The 24,075-nt window shown below is 37.2% G+C and overlaps 2 protein-coding genes across 7 annotated transcripts in view; both read left to right on the forward strand.

The window, feature by feature from the left end:
- Window positions 1-3,846, forward strand: part of HSF5 (heat shock transcription factor 5) — a 76,288-nt gene extending 72,442 nt beyond the window's left edge. The window contains exon 6 of the mRNA XM_054457953.1: window positions 1,753-3,846. Coding sequence (XP_054313928.1) covers window positions 1,753-1,757 — 5 coding nt within the window. The 3' untranslated portion in view covers window positions 1,758-3,846. The remainder of the gene's footprint in view (window positions 1-1,752) is intronic.
- Window positions 2,425-24,075, forward strand: part of RNF43 (ring finger protein 43) — a 64,299-nt gene continuing 42,648 nt past the window's right edge. Inside the window, exons 1-2 of one of the 6 annotated variants that reach the window (XM_054457948.2) lie at window positions 2,425-2,962; window positions 4,019-4,655. In XM_054457948.2, the coding sequence (XP_054313923.2) occupies window positions 4,404-4,655 (252 nt within the window). In that variant the 5' untranslated portion in view covers window positions 2,425-2,962; window positions 4,019-4,403. Of the gene's footprint in view, window positions 4,656-24,075 lie in introns of all 6 variants that reach the window. The other 5 variants (XM_063655909.1, XM_054457949.2, XM_054457950.2 and 2 more) reach the window with 5 other exon arrangements.

Genomic DNA, 24,075 nt, shown 5'->3' on the forward strand with positions numbered 1-24,075 from the left:
TCTTAGACATGTTTTACATAACCTACATTTTTGGAAAAGGATGAATGATCTTTGATAAATTTAATCAATCCAGAGGTGAAAGTAGATCCTGAAGGATGATCTGTCTCATGTATAAGACTAGCTAGTAGATGTCATTGAGACTTAGGCATTTCATTACAATAGTGATGGCATCTTTATGACATCTCTAGGAAAATGTAGTATATCAACCCTAGAGGGTAACTCCAAAACTTTGAAGCTGAAGAATAATTGCTCTTGCAATTCTGGTGACCTAAAACAGTGAACTAAACTACATAGAGCTGTTTGGTTTGATCTTGAATTTCTCCAGGTCTCCAGGTTCATGATGCATATCATCATCATTTCCAAATCTCAGAGTTTCCTCAAGAGAGGGCAACCACATTTGTAACTGTCTTCTTTCTGTCAATTAAGTGTGTGTATTAATTACTAGGGCTAGGTCTTTTCATTCCTTTGCACGTTTTAAGCAGGAATAGATGAGGCAAAGCCCATTTGTAGGTTATTTTTTAGTTTAACTATGTTAAACTAAACTATGTTGGTCAGGCTGGTCTCAAATTCCCAACCTCGTGATCCACCCACCTCGGTCTCCCAAAGTGCTGGGATTATAGGCGTGAGTCACCACGCCTGGCCCAACAAAAAATTTTTAAAAATTTGCAGGGTGTTGGCCAGGCGCAGTGGCTCACGCCTGTAATCCCAGCACTTTGGGAGACCGAGGCAGGTGGATCACAAGGTCAGGAGATCGAGACCATCCTGGCTAACACGGTGAAACCCCGTCTCTACTAAAAATACAAAAAATTAGCTGGGCGTGGTGGCAGGCGCCTGTAATCCCAGTTACTTGGGAGGCTAAGGCAGGAGAATGGCGTGAACCAGGAGGCGGAGAGCTTGCAGTGAGCCGAGATAGCACCACTGCACTCCAGCCTGGGCAACAGAGCGGGACTCCGTCTCAAAAAAAAAAAAAAAAAATTTGCAGAGTGTGGTGGGATGCACCTGTGGTCCCAGCTACTCTGGAGGCTGAGGTGGGAGGCCATGAAGGTCAAGGCTGCAGTGAGCCATGATGGCACAACTGTGCTTCAGCGTGGGTAACACAAGACCCTGTCTCAAACAACAAAAATAAACAAAAAATTTATTTTCGAATTTGTCTTTGATCTAGGTTAGTTATTAGATCTGAAATTCTGAAACTACTGTGATAAACCTTATCTGCAGGGGAAACAATGTTGAAGGTCAATAGGCTACTCATCCTTTTTGCTTTCAGAGGCATTATGTCATTTAATCTTTACAACAGACCTATCGTAATTATTATCATCGGCATTTTACAGATGATCAGAGATTCGTTTTTACATGAGGTAAGAAACACATAAAATTTACTATCATAACCATTTTTAAGTGTACAGTTCACTAGATTTAACTATATCCACATTGTTGTTCATTTGTATAATTTTGAAAGTTTATGGCAGCAGTTCAGAAATAAAATGTCTCACCACAGTCAAATAGAATCTGGTAATTTGAAACTTCAAATGTTATAAATGTATTAGAAACTGTTGTATTATTTCTAATGGCAAGGTAGTAATAAGGATTATAGTTCATGAATGTGGTAATTAGCCAGAAATTCATTTTCTTTTTGCCTACGCTCTTCTCATTAATCATATTTTACCCTTTGGCTTGTATTTATGACATGGACTTATTTGGAGTCTTACATTGAAGGCATAGGTCTGATCCATAGTGTTATTTCACCTCCCACAGACTGAAAAGAAAATAACAGTTGGATTCCAGACATCTGACATCAACCTGATTTGAAAGTTCCATATAGGCACAGTTTAGACAGAGCTGCTGAATTTAAATTAGTAAGAGCTGAAGAAAAGCTAAGCATAAAATGGACAGAGCCCTTCCCAGGGTAGCAGACATAAGCAGCAATAAATCAGTAAGTACTAAAACACAGGATCACTTTATTCTGGCTTTCTGCCATTTATAGACACTCAAACTTGGAATGAGCAGAAATCCTTTTGAACTTATATTTGCAAAACCTTGTGTCCATTCTTTTATCTTCCGGATTACCTTTATTTTTTTTCTGTTTATTTCCTCATACCATCATCTATGCTCTGTTGGGTGCAGAGTCTGCTTAGATATCTTTGAGTGGCCCTGATTTGCATGTGGTAGCTTGCTTACCCAGAGAAAGGTACTCGGGATCGAATTGGATGCAGTTTAGCTGTGGCGCAGTAGAGGGAGTAGAGGAGCTGAGGGAGGGGAGAGAGCGAAAGAACGTGTCTGGTTAAGTAAGTGTTGTGTGTGAGCACCAGGAGGAGGGGGGCAGGGTGGGGGGTGGTTGCCTCTAGCAGCTCCACCCTCACTTTGTCAGCAGGTAGAGAGCGTGATTGCAGTCCCAGGGGAGGGAGTCAGAGCTAGAACACCAATTACAAACCACAGGCTTCCTGCTCTAGGGAGTTGATCCAGAATTGTCTTTCTGAAAGGAAGCACTGGAATCCTTCTGAACTTTCCAAGTCCATCCATGATTCAGAGATACTGCCTTCTCTCTCTGGGATTTTATGTGTTTCTGATAGTGAATTGTTGATGTATTTGCTACTTTGCTTCTTTTCTCTTTCAAGACTTGATCATTTTGTGTGATATTTGGAGAAAAAAAGAACTTTTGTTTAGAAAGGAGGTTTCAGAAATGATTTTGGATTTTCTGTAAGTGTTTAATCTAGTTCTTGGGGACAGCATCTCTCATCCTGGAGTAAATTTCTGCCTTTGACCTGCATGGATTATTTTTTCAGGCTGCGGAATTTCTCGGCACCTACCTGTAGTATGGGGCACTTGGTTTGGTTGCAGAGTAAGAAGGTGGAAGAATGAGCTGTACTTGGTTAAGCAGTTGAAACCTTTTTTGAGCAGGATCTGTAAAAGCATAATTGAATTTGTTTCACCCCCGTGGATTCCAGTGGGCCCGACAGCGCAACAGGTTTGCAGATTTCTTTTGAAATTCTTTTTTCCCCCCTCCCTCTGCCTCAGCAAAAGAAAAGAATCTATATAACAGGTTCATGTTCAATTGCTTGGCTTTTCAGCACTTATTCTGAAGATTTTATAATATTTTTAAACTTGACCTTGGAACACAGAGGGCTTTGTGGGTGAAGTGTATTTATATTTACTTAAGGGTGCACATTAAAAAAATCTTATTCTGTGTTTGTACAAAGACCCAAATTTTCATAGTGCCTAGAAATAGCTCAGATCTATTCTACTCAAGATTATTTGTATTTTTTCAGGGTATTCTACCTAGAGCCTGTGGTTAATCGCCTCCCTGCTCCCCTACCTTTTATTCCCTACCCCCTCAGGGAATTTGGGTACATGTTAGGAATAGTCCTTTGTTTTTCTTATGAACCTAGAAAATTACAGATCATAAAATCTGGATATTAAAGTAGTTTCCAAAAGCATTTCATGGGAAATCAAAGTGCTTGGCATTTCCGAGCTGGAGAATAAAATCAAGAATCCTTAAGAGAGAAAAGAAAATGGAGGTAGAAATATGAATTTTAACTGGGAAAAATAATTGGAAAGCTAACCTTTTCAAATACTCTAATTATGAAAGTTGGAAAAGGTTGTGATGCTCAGGATTATCCTGTAATGTGTGAAGATACATAAATTAGCACCTAATTTGTAGGCAAATTTTGGTAAAACACAAAAAATTATAGTATGTCTAAGTTCATGAAAAGTATGTAAATGCAGTGGGCCTAGAAACCTGGCCACACTGAAATACAGTTTAATGTGGAAACTTTTCTAAATACATGTTGTAGCATCTTTGGACATCAACGTGTGGCCTGAAATTTTTATTATTGTTCCCTCTTCTTCTCCATTAAAAAAAAAAAAATCTCCTTGTGGTATTTAGTCATTTACCATTGACACATATTATGGCTTAAAAAGGGCCATCCCTTCCTTTTCTGAGCTGGAGTTCTTCACGCTCACCTTTGATGCATGGCCTTAGCTGTTTACTTTGCCTTGTTTTATTCATGAACATTGGGTTTAGTGCCTGGCAACTTGATGCATATGGAAGAGCAGTGCCAAGTGATCTGACATAATACAAATTCACAAAGTGACATTCAATCACAAGCAAAGTTGGAAACTCCAAAGAGAAGTGGTGAGATCTTTACTAGTCACAGTGAAGATGGGAGAAAATGACATACCTGCAGCAGATGTGGGCTGAAAATATCCTCTTCTCTGCCCAATCAGGAATGCTACCTGTTTTTGGGAATAAACTTTAAAGAAAGGAAGGGCCAAAACTACGACTTGGCTTTCTGAAACTGAAGTATAAATGTTCTTTTCCTCCATTTGTCTGGATCTGAGAACCTGCATTTGGTATTAGCTAGTGGAAGCAGTATGTATGGTTGAAGTGCATTGCTGCAGCTGGTAGCATGAGTGGTGGCCACCAGCTGCAGCTGGCTGCCCTCTGGCCCTGGCTGCTGATGGCTACCCTGCAGGCAGGCTTTGGACACACAGGACTGGTACTGGCAGCAGCGGTGGAGTCTGAAAGATCAGCAGAACAGAAAGCTATTATCAGAGTGATCCCCTTGAAAATGGACCCCACAGGAAAACTGAATCTCACTTTGGAAGGTGTGTTTGCTGGTGTTGCTGAAATAACTCCAGCAGAAGGAAAATTAATGCAGGCAAGTATAACTTTATTATATTTCACTTTCCATCTGTTTGAAATATGCCTTTCTTCTTTTGTCTCCCAAATGAAATACCATACACGGGCTTCTACTGCTTAGCTTTCTATTTCATAGAAAGAGTAGATACTGCCTTATTGGCATTCTAAAGCAAATTATTATTTTATACTCTGGAGGAAATACATAAATCCTATATTTTAGAAGATTATCTGCTTATTTTAAACTGGTGTTGCATAACTACTTAGATACACATAATAATACCTTTTTTTCAAGTGATATATTCTGGGCACTAATTTTTGATAGATGAAATATATGAGCTTATATTTAATTGATGTGAGGATTGTACTTTACATCCTGTTTAAATTGAAGTAAGCACTAAGAAGGTTGATTTTAATGGTCAGCAGCACCTGAAATTCTGGAATGCCCTTGGAGCATATTTGATTACTGTGTCACTTTTAAAATTCAGTCAAGCTTGAATGCTATGCCTGGCCTTACACCACGTGTGGCACCCTATTGCTAAGCCCAAAATGGAGAGGACTGGATAACAAAATGGACACAAGGTGTAAACCTGCCTCCTGATCACTTTGGCCTTGTCCACACATAATTTTTTCATTTTCAGGAATTTAAATTTAACATGTTTTTTACTGATCCGCCAAGTTTTTCAGACACAGTTTCTTAGGCTTTCAGGCTGTGAATTTTGCCTGTAACTCATTCATACATGGCCTATTCTTTATGTGGTGAAGTTATGGAATGACTGGGGGCATAGCATTTCATAGACCAATTGCTCATTCCCCATAGTAAAGACAGAGCCTAGAGGGCTATACCTTTTTAATGGGCATTCCATTGTCTTACTCCATAAAATGATGTTGCTTATTGATTGAAATTTATCATGTAAAAGAACACTTCTTGCTGTAGCTACTGGACACAGGTTAAAATATTCTTAAGTGTGATCCATCTTAGCATCCAAACTCAAATTTTAATTTTGTGATATGAACAGACTATGAACAGAACCAATTTATTGTATGAATTTTAATTTTTGTCTACTTAAAGAAGATAGGAAAATTTAACAGATTATAGAACTTATTCCCAAACATGTGTTCTTTAATATATGGTTTAGTGGTTATTCATTATCACTTCTTAGGCAATATTTTGAAGCTGGGATAAATGAAGTGGAAGAAGAATTAGGTGAAAATGGAAGGCTTTGCTATTTGGAAAAATAGGAAAGAAGAGTATATCTGGAAAAATGGCATAAGATTTTTTTGAATAAGATAATTTGGATTCTAAAATGGAATTAGGAATACTTAAAAGCTGAACTCATCAATCCTCTTGAATACTATGGCAATTGGAAAGGAAACTTCCTTCCTGGCCTTGCCTAGTTAATGCCCTGAAGCATGAATTGTGTGCTCCATTTTAGTTTTTACCATAAGTAATTTTACTAGTCATATTTTGATATCACCGAAGTTTTTGAGAGCCATACATGCCTTACTGATATCCTGTGATAGCATGTTCAGTGGGCTAATTATGTGTTCCATAAAATAATGTATTCTTTTAAGTTTTAGTCTTATTATCATAAAGCTCTACATAAAGTTTGTGTTTTCCTAAAGGAAAAAGTAAACAAACAGCACCAGTTGGCATTCTCTTTGCCATTCATTATTTTATAAATCTTTATCATATCTTCTCTTGTTCTATCCTTTTTCTCACTCTGGCAAATCTTACCAATCTATTTTGTTTTTTAAACTATTAACTTTGATCCTATCATTATACATTAAGTATTGCTTTTACTTTGTGAAGAGGGAATTTCATCATAACTTAGCAAAGACTTTCAGGCTTTACAGTGGATAGTTTTATGTCATTGGCAATTTTTAGTCTTCACCTTTCTGTCCACATATGCTTCATTTAGTTCTTTAAATAAGTTTTTTCACTAGCTTAGTATTAATTTCTGGATACTTTCCATACTGGTTTCGGTTTATTGTCTGTTAATCAATTTTTAATCTACAACAGTTATTAAAGTTTTTCAACAGCCTCTTGTGAGAAACTTTATTTTTAAAAAACAAGCTTCTGAATTATATATATGGTTTTCTTTATCCATTCTTTGATTAATTCTTTCAAAGAACTCTAATGTGTTAGGGACACACGGTTTTACACTTCTGGAATCCATGCTGTTTGTTCCTTATCAGATTACACTGCAACTCAGGTTTACTCAACTATGGTTAGCCAAGCCTTCCATTTAACTGAAGTTCTGTTTATATCTTCTAGAGATGTGCTTTGCTGCACTTTAGCTTTCTCAATGGAGAGCTGTACCGTGGTGTCACAAATCTAAAAGTAGTCTTCTCTTTGGTTTTGAGGAATTCTGGATAATTTTGTGAATCCTGCTACCTACGGATTGTTGTAGTTGCCTGTTAAGATTAGTTGTCTCCAAAGATTGCAGTCAAATCTTTTTAAACTTGAGGATGCTATGTACCAAAAAATGTACAGTTATGAGAACAGTGATTTTAAAAAAAAATGTTGTTATTTCTGGAATTCTGAGATAATTTTTGAAAATCAGACATTTCTTTACATTTTGCTCAATTAATTCAGTGTATAGACAATTTCATAAGGACCAAACTAACTGAATTTTCATTTGTATTGTGATTTTAATTTTTTCTTAGACAAAAGGAGACCCCCCCTTGACAATGTGCCCCCAATTTGTTGAATAGTAAAATAGACCATAGAATTGCCTCTAAAAGAATTTTGTCTCAACTTTATCTGATGGCTGTATGTATAAGGGCTGTATGTATAAGTCAAGTTTTGATGATTTTAATTCTGATTCTTATCTCTCAGTCTTTGTGCTTAGGTTTCTCTTTGCCAATAGTAATGATCCATTTTACAAGGTATGTTCAAAATTATAAATTGTAATATTCTTCTAAAAGCGCTAGAAGAAAGTCAAAATAGAAGAGGAAGTAGTGTTGCCTTTGCCCTTCTATTTCTCAAGTCCTCTCTTTTCCATTTCAGAACATCTCATTTTAGTCCTGTCCAAATTTTATTATTTTCCCCAAGAGTTGCTTCTTTATATTACTGTATCATTCCAACTCTTTTTGTAGGTTTGTCATTGTCTTTAAAGTATCTAATTCTTAGGTTTCCCCTATATTTGCCAAAATATTTGTCTCTTCCTCTTCTCTGATTTCCTTCCACTCTTTTATTTTTCTTTTGTTTTCCACTGAATTTGTATATTTAGGATCACCTTCCACTGCTATTCTGGATTGGTATTTTAATAGCCATCAAAAATCCAGGTCAAGGAAACTTTTCAGATCTCCTAATTACCTGGCGGTGACTGATAAAAAGGACTAAATGATAGTGATTACTTCTTACTGTTTTTATTCGCATTGGAATATATTCTTTCTCTCCTGGTTTATACCATTGTAGAAGGAAAAGTGTTGGAGCTGATTCATTGTCTAATTTCCAGTTTTCTGGTTTGGTTACCTCTTACCAATGTTTGTTTTTTTTATTTCAAGCAATATTATTGCTACCACTTCTAAAAATGATTACAGTCATATTTTATTTCTCAATCTTGTTTATTATTTATAAATATTATTTCAAGGGACAACTCAAAATTAATCTTTCTTCTCAGAGCAAAAGAGTAAGAGGATCTTAGTGTAGCACGAGAGAGGTCACCAATTCTCTATCACACTCTTCCTGCTCAGCTGGTTATCCTGGATTTTCTTAGACTCCAGGATAAAGTTATGATCAAGATTAAAATGTATTCCCCTGAGGCTTCAGACCTACAATGGGAGCAGCAGTAGTTTAGCACTTGGCCAGTAGCAGTGAGCACCTTCTGGAGAAATTCCCCTTTGCACAATGTCTCTGCTTGCCTCTTAATTTTATCTGTTAGTCAACACATAGTTATCCCATCTTTGCATTTTTACATTATTTGTAGGCAGGGCCTGAAATTTTAAGTTTTTGGCCAAAGCTAGAGAGACAGTCCTATATTGCAAACTATAGTTGACAAAGTGTCTAAACTGTGACTCGGGGGGCTTGACTTTTAGTTCTACACACAGAGGAATATGCTGACACTAAATATTAATAGTTGTGTGATTTGGGACAGAATAGTTTCTACCTTTCTAGGCTTCAGATTCCCAGGCTGTGAAGTTGAGGAATTAAAATACAATATTGCCAAACTTGTCCTATTTACATGTACTTTACATGTATTAGGACATTGAATTCTCATAATAACTTTATGAGAGAAGAAATTCAGTACCTTTATTTTTTACATTTTACAGATAGGGAAACTGAGGATTAAAAAGTTAATATCTGTCGAAGTATTAACTATTATTATCTAGTAAGTGGTGTTGCTGGAACTTGAACTGCAGAGTCCATGCTTTTCCAGCTCTAAAATTCTGTAATGTAAGAATGCCACAGATGAAGAGACTATCAGTATAGGCTTTGTATAAAAAATTTATTTCCAGAGTAGAAAGGAATGAAAGTGATGAGTACCATTATCTGAGATTGATCCAGAATGCATCATATCTTGCTACCTTCTAATAATCTCTATATTTCTTCTATTTCTCTCATTTTGTGTTTCATTTGCAAAGATATTAGTAAATCACAATGTCTGTTTACTCAGTATCTCCCTTATAATGTAACATATTTCACCACCTTTCTCTTTATTTTAAAAGTCTAGGTTGAGTTATCTAATATAGGAACCTGAAATAATAAACACTGAAATAGCATGCATTTAACTGGCATTGCTCAAGGTAGAGTTCCTTCTATGAAGAAATTTTAAAATAGAAATTTTGTGATTTTGTTTTGATGCCAGCTTTTAAAAGAAGTACAGAGTAGATATTCAAAGTATGATCAACTCTGTTATTTATGTAAATGAAGGTGCAGAAAATCCAATTAATTAATAATTGACTTTGGAATGTAGTCAGGAGTACACCATCAGACACAGTTCCTTTGTGCGCACAAACATTCTTAGGTGCTTGCCTCCTATGATCCCAGCTCAGAGCCTTCCTGACATGGCTTTTAGAGTCTTCTATTCTAGACTTGGCCTTGTTGTTAGAAGCCTGGCACCCAGAGAAGAGAAGGAAGCTGCAGAATATTTTTAATGATAATTTTTCAAGTTAAGAAGATAACTCTTTTATAAGTTATCATCAAAGAGATTTATATATATAACAGTTCTGTACTTCAACAAAAATTTGTATCCAACAAAAATTTGTAAGTGCAGCTTCGTACATATCTGGTTAATAGGAGGTAATGAATGAAGTATGTCCCTGGCTATTGCTCCCATCAGGCTATTTAGTGTTCATTTGGCAGACTCTTGGTTGGTGGGGGGGGTGGGGGTGGCGGGGTGGGGGGCGTAGGTACTTCCTTGGGTTTTGTATTATAGTAAAGTGTGTATGTATATATGTATGTGTGTTGTAATTATCCCAAAACTAGCCATAATTTACTTTACTTTTTTTGTTTCTTTGTATTTTGAGATAGGGTCTTGTTCTGTCTTCCAGGGTGGAGTGCAGTGGCGCAGACACGGCTCACTGCAGCCTCAACCTTCTAGGCTCAAGCGATCTGCCCACCTCAGCTCCCCCAAGTAGCTGGGACCACAAGCACGGGGCACCATGCCCAGCTAATTTTTTAATTTTTTAATTTTTTGTAGAGACAAGGTTTTGCCATGTTGTCTGCAGTATTAAAGGTATTCCTGGGCCAGGTGTGGTGGCTCATGCCTGTAATCCCAGCACCGTGAGAGGCTAAGGTGGGAGGATCACTTGAGCCCAGGAGTTCGAGACCAGCCTGGGCAACATAGTAAGACCATCTAAGAAACAAGGTATTCCTGGAGATCATGGTTTTGCTTTTTGTTTTTGTTTTATTAAAAAGCCTTTACATTTTGTTCATTGGAAAGAGTTTATTGGATTTTTAAACGTTTTTTTCCCTTTTATCCCTTTCAAATTGCTAATTACAGTAGATTTTTAAAAATGTTATAAATGAGTAATATCCTGTTAGGAACCAGAATTGGTAGCAGGATATTGTTAGAGAAGACTGTGAGAATGATATTCCATTAACTTTATGTAGAAATTTTCTTCCAAGAAGCTTAAAATGATTCACAATACCTGGAGCCAGGTAAGAACAGATGATATTAACTCCATTTTACAGAAAAGGAAATATACTGGGAAAGAGAAAGAAAGTAAATCATCTAAGAACAAAGTTGCACAGAGACTGAGCCAGTCTGGTTTGCAGGAGATAGGAGAGTAATCAATTTTTAAGGAATCTGAAGATGTGGATTTCTCAAGGGTCAGTTCTACTGAGTGGAAATCCTAAAGGTCTTTTCCTATTTCCCCGAGGACTGATATTCTCCTTTCCTGCTTTATTTTTCTTTACAGAATTATTGAGGTGGCATGCTATAATGTTTTAGTTTTGTAGTTATCTATCTCCCCACAGTGGAATATGAGTTCTGTGAAAGCAAGGATTTTTGTCTCCTTTGTTCAAAGCTGTATCCCTGAGAATGGCGCCTAAGTATACTTATTCCTTGGGCATGGTGGGTACTCAGTAAATATTTATTAATGAATGTAAGGAATATTGTGGTACTGAGTAACTCTGATGGCTGGGAGATCACTCTAGAATAAAACATGCTTATCACATTTTTAAAGTATGTTATAAGGTGGATTATTTTGAGTGTGTGTGGTTTGATATAGCAGGCTATGTTCCTTTACTCTTCTGACTTACCAACAGCCTAGTGTGTTGTTATTTCAAAATCATAAATATGGCTGTAATCAGTATGTTTAAGGTGCTCCTTTACACAGGATTTTTAAATTTTTTCTTTAGTTTGATAGCTTAAACCTTGCTGTTTAGGATATTCTGGTTTTCCAAGAATGATTTATTCAGGTCCTGATTTTAAACCTTTGATTTTAGGATATTAGCATGCATCCAAAGGACCTTACCTTCTTAGTACTTAAATTTGTGATTACCAATTCTGGTTTTTAGATACCCTAAAGCATAGTTTTTAATCTTGTTTGTGTGTGCCACAGGCCCCTTTGAGAATGTGATCATCGTTATTGACCATAGGCACAAAATATACACAAATACTTAACATACACAATTTTGCATAAAATCTCAGTAAGTTGAGTCTCTAAGACATATCTAGAGATCTAAGGACTCCAGATGAAAAGCAACTATCCTAACATAATCCCATTTATTTCAAGAAATTAAACCAAATTCTCAAAACAAATTTACCTTCAGTTTACTTAATTTGAAAAGTACTTGTATGTATTACTTAAAGTCAGACAGACAACAATATTGTGATGCAGTTATAAGAAAGTGGCCTGACCTTAGGTGAAGGAACTCCAGAAGTAAAAATTGGTGTCTGACAAAGATCTTCTTATGTGTAGTAAATGAATTCTGCTCTCCAAATATGAAGTGAAACTGCATCAATTCAAGAAATGTTTACAATCCCTTCAGCATGGTGGTTCCGCTGAAAGGCCCTTAAGAATAACGGATATTTTACTCATATGTTTTGAGATTAGTAGAACCATTGTGGCTTTATGTGTCTACTTAGTTACTACATTCAGAAAACTGAGGGTATAGAACAAACTTTGACTTTGTTTTCTTCCCATGTCTTTAGTTTCCAGTCTTTAAGCTCCATTGCTTTCCCTAGGGCAGGGTTCTTTAGGCCCTTAAATTTCTATTTGCTCTAATGGAAAACTTTATATATTTTTTAAAGCCAAGATTTGTTGTTGCTTGCTTGTTTTGAATAACAGATAAGCTACTTTACATACTCTTTTTATCTGGGTTCTAAACTTTACAGTTCATGGATAAATTTTATTTTGTTCTATACTTTTTAATATATTGGAATCTGTGTTTAATTTACAAATTTGGAAACACCAGAGCAACCAAAATGATTTAAAAACTAAGGTTTTTTAAAAATTGTAAGCACAAAGGCCTGGCGCATTATTCCTCAAGATAAGAAGTTAGACTACAATATTTAGAAATTCTTGTCTCTAGGCCGGGTGCGGTGGCTCGCGCCTCTAATCCCAGCACTTTGCGGGGCTAGGGCAGGCAGATCACTTGAAGTCAGGAGTTGGAGACCAGCCTGGCCAACATGGTAAAACCCTGTCTCTACCAAAAAATTAAAAAATTAGCTGGGTGTGGTAGTGCACACCTGTAGTCCCAGCTACTCGGGAGGCTGAGGCAGGAGAATTGCTTGAATCTGGGAGGCAGAGGTTGTAGTGAGCCAAGATTGTGCCACTGTACTCCTGCCTGGGTGACAGAATGAGACCCTGTCTCAAAAAAAAAAAAAAAATTCTGGTCTCTGAATCTAAAGCAGAGGCAGCATAACTATCTTCAAGACTCCTGTTTGTTGTTGTTGCTTTAAATCTAGAATACCCTGTCATGATGGAAATTGACTATAATACAACGGTAATTTTAAATAGCACATTAAATTATTCTGTACCTATCACTTTTGTGCATGCTAGTATATCAAAAAGGTATTGTTATACATATATAAATATATGACATTTGAGTAACACTGTTGGTATTTTACTTCTGTAGAATAATTCGGATGAGACCAAAGGCCTTATGTTTTAAGTCTACTTATTTTGCTATTTTCTAAAAAAAAAAAAAAAAAAGTATAGATTTCCATTCATTTTTTTTCCCACCAAACCATTTTCTACAGTCTTTTGTATGATCTACTTTAAAACAACAAAAAACATCTTTTATATGATCTAGGCTTTGTGTTCCGTCATTTTAATATCTTCTACCTGGAATTATATTGATGATCTGACTTTAAAATTCTTGTGGTCAAGTTTCTTTAACTTTTGAAGGACTGTATTGGCCCTATATTGGAATTAAGTCCTATTCCGTTTTCCATTCTTAGAGTAAAATACAGTTTTGATGGAGGGGAGGGAAAAGTGGCAGAATATTCCATTTGTGAAATACAATCATCAAATTTCAAGCTAAAAAAAACTATCAGTCCAGTCTTCTCATTTTATATATGAAGAATTGAACTCAGATTAGTGCTTATCAAAGAATTCCAATCTGCTGCTATATCTTACTGGCCAATATTTTTAGCATAGTTTATTTATTTATTATAAACCTTTTGGGGTCACTGCAGGGAAATTAAAAAGCACATATCAGCAGAGATTTCCCCCTGAACATTCCATTAAGAAGATATAGACTGCCGCAGGGTCTCTTTCCTCTTTGATCCTTAGTCAACTACAAGACATACTTTAAAATAAGTGAACAGACCAAAAATACCTCACCACAGTTTAGCAATACTTTACGTGGTGCATGTGTCGTTTATTCTGCCACAGAATTACTGCACATCAGGTGGTCTGTAGTCCTGGATCTTCTCAGAGCAATATCACCTCTTTATAAAGTCTGGGCTGAGAATCCTACCAAGACTGGAAGGTGCACTGGATTCTCTAGATGCCTTACAATGTGGTTTTCCTATTTGTACCAAATTCTGTGACAGATACTATAGTAATTCAAAGAACAACACCTTAGCCTTGTCCAACTGAGGAGAATCAACTTAAACAGCAGGAGGCATTATGTATTGAATGCCAGATGTAGGTGTAGGCATAAATGCATTAGAGTTCTGATTTATTTATTTTCTTTCTTTCTTTCTTTCTTTCTTTTTCTTTCTTTCTTTTTCTTTCTTTCTTTCTCTCTTTCGATCATTAGAGACAGGGTCTCTCTCTCTGTCACCTCTCTCTGTCACCTAGGCTGGAGTGCAGTGGCACCATCAGAGCTTACTATAACCTTGAACTCCTGGGCTCAAGCCATCCTCCCACTTCTGCCTCCCAAAGCTCTGGGATTGCAGGCATGAGCTACTGTTCCTGGCCTAGAGTGCTGATTTTCATTTTTTCAAGAGTCATTCAAATGACTGTGGTAATTCTGTCTCAGATTCCCTATGATTAAAGAAAAAACAAATGAAAAAATATTAAATTTTAATCCAGGCAACTTCAAGTAGCTTAAAGTTAGAGAAAGAAGTACTACAGGCCGGGTGCGGTGGCTCACGCCTGTAATCCCAGCACTTTGGGAGGCCGAGGCAGGTGGATCATGAGGTCAGGAGTTCGAGACCATCCTGGCTAACATGGTGAAACCCCATCTCCACTAAAAATACAAAAAATTGGCCGGGCGTGGCAGCGTGTGCCTGTAGTCCCAGCTACTCAGGAGGCTGAGGCAGGAGAATGGCGTGAACCCAGGAGGCGGAGCTTGCAGTGAGCCAAGATGGTGCCACTGCACTCCAGCCTGGGCGACAGAGCAAGACTCTGTCTCAAAAAAAAAAAAAAAAGAAGTACTACAACCCAGTCATACCTTCTAACTTTTTACTGTTATCAGTTAATTACAGGTTGTTATATTCATGTGTGTATAATACTCATCTTTAGCATTTTCTTTAGGAGTCTAGAATGACTAGATACCTTGGCTTTTTTTTTCAGATTGCAAACTGACTTTCTAAAATGTGCCAATCAGTCCCTGTTAAATTTTAGTTAAAACAGTAAATTTAGCTTTAAACAGAATTCAACATGTTGGAAGTTTTGTTCGAATTTATCTCAACTAGTTTGATTTTAATTCTTCGCAAACTGCATTCCATAAGGGAAGAAATAAATAAATGAATTCACTTTTATGTAGAAGGTGAAGAGTATTTGAATATCATGTCTATTTAGCAAAAATTGTTTCTAGTACCATTTTCTTATTATTGACTTTAGTCATAAATATGTGTTATTCCTGTTCTCTAAAATGTGTTGATTTTAGTATAATATGAGGCATATAGAGAACCATTTAAGAAGAATGTACCGATCCACTATGACATTAGGTTATTTTACTTTAAAGTTAGTAAACTCTATGACATACATTAAACATTTAAAAATTATCATTGGTGAGTATTTGGGATTACTAAGTTGCCCCCTTGGGGTATATGAAAAGTCCATAGGCACCTTATGATCATTTTAAGTAAAAGCAAGTCACTTAATCTTTCATCTGTTGGTGCAGGGTTGGGGGAGAACTAAATAATCTTTAAAATCCTTTCCAGTTCTAAACTTTTAGAGTTTATGTTTATTCTAGAAATAGATTTCATATATTAAACGGACATGTATCTTGCCTATTTAGTTCTTTTTCTTTGTCCTTAGTTGTTGGACATCAAAGACAAAATTTGTTTGGTAGGTGATAGAAAAAAATCTGACTAAATTAATGTCTTACAATAAATAGGTAGCAGAACTAAGCATGAGACTCAGTTGTATTCCCAGTCTTCTGGTCCTGTATTGTCTTTACATTCCAGTTAACACACTCAAAAAAGGAGCCTTTCTCTGGAGTTTCATATTTTAAAATATCTGTAGTAGATTGAGGACCCTTATTGTAAATGCTTCGTCAAGGTTGTCCCAATGATCAGAACACACTGACTTCAATCACTAACCTGCACCTAAGTGAATCTAACCTTTGGAAAAACCTGAAAGAGCCAGAGACAACCTAGAACCAGTCTGGGCCATGAAAGTAAAAGGAGTAGGATGCTTCTGATCCTAAGTACTCTGTGAAGTGAATTATTAGAGAGAAGCTGAATACTTATACTAAAAATAAGATTTCAGAGCAGCTGGTGGGTGTTCACCCATGGGGCGAGGGGGATAGAGCTCTAGTATGTAAACATCTGGAGGCAACTGGGAGGAGTGGAAATGGGCCATCTGATTAGTAACTATGCCTTGTTATTAAACCGTGACTTTCTGCATTGTGTATTCCCAGAGTTGGAAAACTTCCGCTGGCAAAAAAAAAGAGAAGGGCCGCCGTGCTGTTGCTGAGGGCCATACAGTAGACACAAAAGCGCCTTCTTAGAGGCCTTCAGCAGAGGCAGCTTGTACAGGCAGGCCTGTTCCTCTCAAAGACTGGGAATCAGATTCTTTCCCCAGGGGGTTTCCAACTAGTTTGCACTTCAGAAAAACCTTTTCTTTCTCCTGCTGTTCACGCCCTGCAAAGAATTTTCTTCCAACCAAAGAAATTGTTTTATAATCAAAGATCCTTGTCCTTAGTTGTTGGACATCAAAGAAAGTTTGGAGGAGACTAGGGGATTATGTGAGTGCCTAGAATTTATTTTGAATGCAAACTTGCAACATTAGCAAGTCCCCCAAAGAATATACTCATCTCAGAGCTGGGAGAGAGCCTAATATAACTAAGTCTCTATTCTTCCTTGGTTGGATGTGCCCCAGTAAGATACAAATGAGTTGAATTGCCTTATCTGGACTTAATTCATGTATGTTTGGTTCTTGAGGTACACACTTACTGGAAGAGGTCCCCCTAACCTATCTTCCCTTTTAAAACTGGTGTTTGGAAACATCAAACACTATTAATAAACTCGAAACAACAACCTACCCCCCCACCCCAAAAAAACTCCTTTTTTAAACCAATGTTTGACTCTTGGGAGTTTGGGGTTTCTCCCAGGACAGTTGATGATATCACCAAATGTTGGGAGCCACATTCCCTGCATTCCCCTACTGTTGCTGAGGTGTTGATGATGTCATTTTCTCCCACAAAGGAAAACCTCAGCACCCTGAGGGCCTGAACTCAAGTCTTGGCAGGTAAATCAAGGAAGAACTTACTTTTGGATTTCAACTGATTGAGTCAGGCATAAAGAGACACAACCACCACGTTAAGTATTAGCGTCACAGCCTCATCTCTGGGACCTGAATAGACAATTTATCATTTGAAGAAAATTAAGACTATAACTTTAAGAAATTATCTTCTGGGTAATAACAATGATTCATTTAATATTTTGGTTCTTACACTTTGGGGCATTTATAGGGCATTGTTCTCAGAGATTTTGGCTCCCTCTTAAATATCCTTCTCTGAATCCACAAATTTTCCAAGCCTTTCCGGAACCTATTTGTAGATTATCTAGCTTTCCTTCCTTGAGCAGATTAACAACAACATAAACAAGAATTAGGGGGAAAAAATGATGGATAGGGCAAATTTAGGCAGAATTATGCCTTGGGCAAAGTACATTCTTGTTATTTTATCTTGGTTCTGTGGTTATAAACTGAAGAGAGCATTTGCTCTAGAAGATTTCCAATCTCTTCCTATCCCTTCATCACAACCACAGAGTAATGGTTGGAAATAGATTCCAGGAACACCAGAAATGCTCAGTATTTCCAATGGTGACAGCTAACAGTGCCCTCACAGGGATCCTTTGAGCACTCTTCCTCTGAGCCTTCTCGTGGTGTCCTTGTGGTCAGGAGACACATCATTAATCACAAAGATTTGCCCTGGAAACAAACCTGGTAAACATAATCAATTGTCTATCTTTGCCACTAGAAACAATCCTTTTGTTTTTACTTGGTTCTGAACAAACATGCTGTAGTTTTTTAGAGAAGGACCGTCTCTTTCATGGAATCATCAACTGACCATTCTCAAAAATTTGAGATATGCTAGTTTGTATTAGGAAGGTAAGGTAGGATCTGGGAAGTAAGTAGGATTTGCCAAAGGTTTTTATTCTACTCAGCAGTGCTTACTTGCCTGTATTACTCCTATGCAGGTATTAGATTATAGGTGTTTTTTTTTTTTACACTAGGAATATATGGATAAAATTCACTGAAATGAAAGTGTCCCTTTAGCTTATACAGGGGAATAGGGAATTGAATTTATAAGGAAAGAGCCCAGCCTGCAACTGACCTTTCATTTTCATACTTATTTCTCCTGAGTTGATGTAGGCTTAAAACAAATGAATGTATTATATAAAATGCCCTACTTTTTCAAGCAATGTCAATCTTCAGGGTATGGAATAGGATTTGGCATTTTGTTTCCATTTTTATTGTTTTGTTTTCTAAAGGGAGGTTTGAGTTAGAGCCTGTCTGGCAAGATTCCATACTTCTACCATACCACCTGTCCTGGCAGAGACAATGGAATCAAAAGTCAAGTTCTTTATGACTGCACCTGCCTTGTAAGTGCTGCCAGAAGATCTGATTTTCTCTTGTAGCTAAACTCTACACAGAAACAAGGGCTTGGCACCCAAACAGTGGGTACATACCCAAACACTTCGATGTCCCAACATCAGGAGGACTAGTACCACTAGTTCTCCAGATGACTTGTAAAATAGTCTTTGGCATGACATTCAACGATTATTTAATTTATCAAATGGAGGAGAAGTAACTTTCTGGTTTACCTGGTTTTCAAGACTTTCATGAGGATCTATTAATAAGCATGAATCATTTGGTAATTATTATTTGAAAATTACCTGTCCAGTGCTGCATCTAGTGAGCATGAAGGAAAGTATGTTCTCCCCAAAGTAGATCAGGAACATATCTCTGAAGTCAGACCACCATGCAAAGTTCCTAAGGTGAGAAACTACCATTTCTGCCTGTTGCTTTTTCCTTTTCCCAGAAATGTAGGTTACCCTATGGTCACCAGTTGAATGCTCTGTGATTAGGCAGTTGTTTTGTAGGCAATCTGACACCCTAGATGAGAACTTCTTTCCTTTTGAATATCAGAGTGTTTCTTGGGTTCCCTCAGGGCAGAGTTACTTCATTATCTTCTAACCTATGTATAACTGGATGCCTTCTGGCCTAAGAACATAATTTCTATCACCAATCAAATAATTAAGATAATATGCCCACCAAATGGTGCTCTTTGCACAGGATTCATATATAATGATATAATATGATAATAAGGCATAAAAGGTATTCTAAAATGAGGAGCAACATCCTACAGTGAAAAGTGCTCTCAGTAGACTTGTATTTTAATCTCAGTGCTGATCCTTCTTAGCTTTATGAAGCTTTATGAAGAAAAATTGCTGAACCTCTTTGAGCTTGTGGCTTCCTGAGTAAAATGGGAATAATAGTAATAAATGGCCTAACTGCCTGAAATGAAATAATGTATGAGTGTTGTCTTTGAAAATGGCAAATGTTAGGTATTATTATTAATAGTAATTAAACTTGAGCTATTCCTTATTCACCTAATTACTATCAGAAATATTACTAAGTTGTGAAGGTTATTGGTTTAGATTCAGTTAACCTATTTGCATTCAATTTGGCATCAGCTTAACATAACTAAGCAAGACTGTTTGTATTTTTAATGTAGCCAAAAGGACAAGGCTTTAGCTTCAAAATTTTGTGGGTCAAGGGTGCTGATTAAATATTACCATAATGTAGTACAGGTAGCCTTAGTGGTTTAAAGAATGACTAATAGTGTATGAGTTCTGGGGTGGGAACTTAATACCTGTTACTTGTGGTACGGTGAATCACTTATCTGCCCTGGACCTTTGTATGTGTGCCTGTTCCGTATTGGTAACCCCATTAGCTTCCTTCCATGATCAATGAGGTGATCACTGACACAAAGCAGCTGTTTTCTAAGTTTTGACTTATCAGAGTCAGAGGGATCCTGGAACCACATTATATATCACTCTTACATCTTCCCTTTTTGAAATTTTAGAGTATTTTAAAAAATTGCTGCTATTGGCTGCGTACGGTGTCTCACGCCTGTAATCCTAGTACTTTGGGAGGCTGAGGCGGGTGGATCGTGAAGTCAGGAGTTCGAGACCAGTCTGAGCAGCATGGTGAAACCCAGTCTCTACTAAAAATACAAAAATTAGCCAGGCGTGGTGGTACGCAACTGTAATCCCAGCTACTCCGGAGGCTGAGGCAGGAGAATCACTTGAACCTGGGAGGTAGAGGTTGCAGTGAGCTGAGATGGCACCACTGCACTCCAGCCTGGGTGACAGAGTGAGACTTTGTCTCAAAAAAAAAAAAAAAAAAAAAAAATTGCTGCTACTCTGGGACAGTTGCTCAGAATGCTGGCGCTTCAGCTTCTGGTGTGTAGCTTGCAGCCATGTTTCTAAGGACCAGAAGGGAAGGAGTTCAGGATTGTGAAGAGGACTACTTTCCCCAGTTCATTATACTGTGCTGGTCCCAACATGTTTTCTGAAACTCAGCAGATACAATTCTATAGCCTGCTTGGAAATTATCCCGCAAGTCTCTAAGACTCTCAGTTACCTATCTGAGAAGAATTGGATCAAAGTAAGAATAAGCAGAGTTTTTGTCATAGCATCTATCAAATATTTGTCTCCCTGAAAAAATTTTCAGGTAAAGACCATCCTTTGAGCCTTCTCAGAGACTAACAGTCTGCAGTATAAAAAAATCTGTGTTCAGTGTTTTGTAACTTTACCAATTTGAAGTCTCTTCCCAAAATAAGTAAATAATGGGATAAAGATAATTATGGGTTTCCTCATCTTTTCTACTTACCTGTTCCCTGTTGTGATTAAACACACACGGCTTATAACTCTTTTGGAAACAAACTGAATTACCATTATTATCCTTTCAACACTTGCATGGTATTATAATTCATTTCAATCACCAGTACAACACAGTGGGAGTTAGGAGACCAGTGGGGCGGGGCAAGGACCTGGAGAAGGGCAAACATTTTCCCTTTTATTGGCTTTGGGAAGCCTCCTTCTTCTCCGAAGGCACTTCTTGGGGAAAACTGTTTTCTTCCCAAAGCCTAATAAAGATTAGTAAGAGATGTCTGCAAAGAATTAGAAGCTCTTTGAAAGAAAGGCAAGGATAAACATTCAATATCACTGTTATTATCATTAAAAAGGAAAGCCCAGCATGTGATGTTTTGGGTCACTTCCAGCGGCCTTGTTTGATGTTCACGGTTCCTTTTTTGACCTTTACTTCTTGATATCTTTATACATTTATTGAGGCTATTGGACAAAGTCTTGAGATACTAAGCAATACAGTGCTAAGAATGAATGATTGCTAGACTCCATTTCTATGGGTGGAATTTCTGAAAATGTGTTTTTGTCTTTAGATACCCTGTTGTTCCAGTTTGGCAATATTGGTGGCAAGGTTAATTTAATATCTGGTCACTTGAGTTTTTACTTCCTATTCTGTACCTTACCCCAGAACCAAAGTTCTATAGGATACTTTTCATTAAATAAATAATAAATTAACTGGAATTTTTTCTCTACTATGCTTATTAACCAGAGATACATCAAAAAAGCAGCAGATGTAATGGACCTAAAAAGCAAATAAGAACTTCCCAGGGAGATTGTAAGTTTAGCCCAGTCTCTTATATTATTTCATACCAAAAATGACCATAATGATATCCTTGTAGTGTAGACACCAAGTAAAGGCTAACTTTTGTTCAACGTGATGTATTTAGGCAGGAGAGTGCACCAATACATTGAAGAAAGGATTTCAACAGTACAGATTGAATTTTTAAGGACTTCCTGGTCTTCAGAAAGGTAAATAAATCACTGTCAACCTAAAAGGAAGAAGCTGAGGCAAAATTAATATAAGTGGAGAGCTTATTTGAGCCAAGTTTAAGGATTGCAACCCCAGAGCCTAGATTCAAGTTGCCCTAAATTTACACTCTGATTAGCAGCAGTTACAAGTGGATTTTTAAAAGCAAAAAAGAGGGATAGGGAGTGGGCTGATACAAAGTTGTTTGTCAGAAATTCTCATTGGTTTACAGAAATAACATTGATTAGTAATTGGCTATACATTTTTAAGCTACAGGGTATGGGTTATAGTGTCTGGTGTGGCATTATTAGATTAATTTATAGCTATTTGTGGCAATAGCAAGCAGTTTCAAGAGATGAATAACATAGCCTAAATCGGGGAGTAGGACTTGACTGCGGTCTCATTTTAATGTCTGTCTGGGCCTGATAATTAAAAGGACTTGCATTCTTCATATAAAAGCTATTTTCTTGTCTCATCACAAACTTTTTTTTTTTTTGAGACGGAGTTTCACTGTTGTCACCCAGGCTGGAATGCAATGGTGCAATCTTGGCTCACTGTAACCTCCGCCTCCCAGATTCAAGTGATTCTCCTGCCTCAGCCTCCTGAGTAGCTGGGATTACAGGTGCCTGCCACCATGCCCAGCTAATTTTTGTATTTTTTTAGTAGAGACAGGGTTTCACCATGTTGGCCTGGCTGGTCTGGAACTCCTGACCTCAAGTGGTCCTCCCGCCTCAGCCTCCCAAAGTGCTGGGATTACAGTCATGAGCCACCATGTCTGGCCAAAAACTTTTATTATTAGCAACCTGTGCTAATCAGAATATTCTATTCCATAATTGGCAGTTGTATTTGAGAATTAGGTCGAATTATCTCTTTTCTTTTCATGTTTTTGGTCTTTCCTTTTGAGTTTGTGGGGTTGCTGTGTTTCATAAAAAATGGCACATTCTTCATAATCCTAGTTGATGAATTGTTTCACATTTTAAATTATTATCCTGTAATAAAGTTTGCTCGTACACATACATTTATTTTTCCTCCTCTAGGTTTTCAGTGGTTTTTTTTTTCTTTCAATCTCTACCCTGATTTCTGTATTCCTACACACATGGAGTTTTTTTTATTTTATTTCTAAGCTTAGCTGTCATCAAATAAAGGTAAGCTAGAAAATCAAAACCCTGAATCTTTCCATCAGAACCAAAGGAACTCAACAAGTTCTGAAGGAAATTGAAGTTGAAGATTGTGTATGTCATACCAACCACTGATAGAGAATTATTGGAAATTAGCATCATATTTGATTTCATACAAAAGCAACTACTATGGTAGTGTGTGTGTGTGTATATAAAGGATAAAAAAATGTTTAGGTTAGAATGATTATATATTGTACAGATGTATTCCATACATATATACATATTCCATATTGTATATATTCCATAGAGAGAATATTCTAAATCCTTATTTTCAATCCTTTAGAGGAAGCTACTAACTCTAAGCAAACCTCCGACCAGACTCTAAAAATAGCTCCCTTTGGAGACCCTGAAGCCAAATTAAATATCTGGCCTTTGAAATTTTGCCTGTTGAGAGCATGGTTACATGTAAAATGGATAACCTTAGGACAGTACCCGCTCTGTTTTTTTCCCCCTCAAGTCCCCCTTCCACTCATTATTTTAGTTAATTGTACTTAGTAGAAAACAGTTAAATCTGACCTCCTCACAGACTGACTTCTTTCCCTCTGTTTCAGCCTTGTCTAAGGCTTGTCTGTTTCAGCATGTGGGATCTGAGTTTTTTTCCTGTTAAATGGTTGCGTGCTCATCTCTCCCCAGTTGTGTTGACTATCTTGCCCCTTAAGAATTTTAATCTACATGGTGGTTCTTCTGTTTTTTGTCTCTCATTTTCATTTTTGGGTGATTTGAAAATCCATGCCCACTGTCAAGTCAAACGTTTCTTCTATCAACAGTTGTTATCATTTCCGTATCCTCCATATCACGTTGGTCTTTTTTAGGTTGGGATTTTGATGAGCAGGCCTGTTCCCTCCTATGTCATATGCTATACCGGGTTCACTTTCTACATTTCAATAAATGTGATAAAATAACCATCATTTTGTTGAATAAGTTGGTGTATTGCTGCTGTTGTTCCTCTGGAGACAGTTTTCTGCAGGCTACATTAGCAGGCAATGGAAATGCATGCCAGGCTACATCCTAACGGTTGTGTCTTCCCATCAGAAAAAGATTCTTTTTCCCCTCCCTGTCAAA

This window comes from Pongo pygmaeus, chromosome 19 (assembly GCF_028885625.2).
Source record: "Pongo pygmaeus isolate AG05252 chromosome 19, NHGRI_mPonPyg2-v2.0_pri, whole genome shotgun sequence".
NCBI classification, from domain to species: domain Eukaryota; kingdom Metazoa; phylum Chordata; class Mammalia; order Primates; family Hominidae; genus Pongo; species Pongo pygmaeus.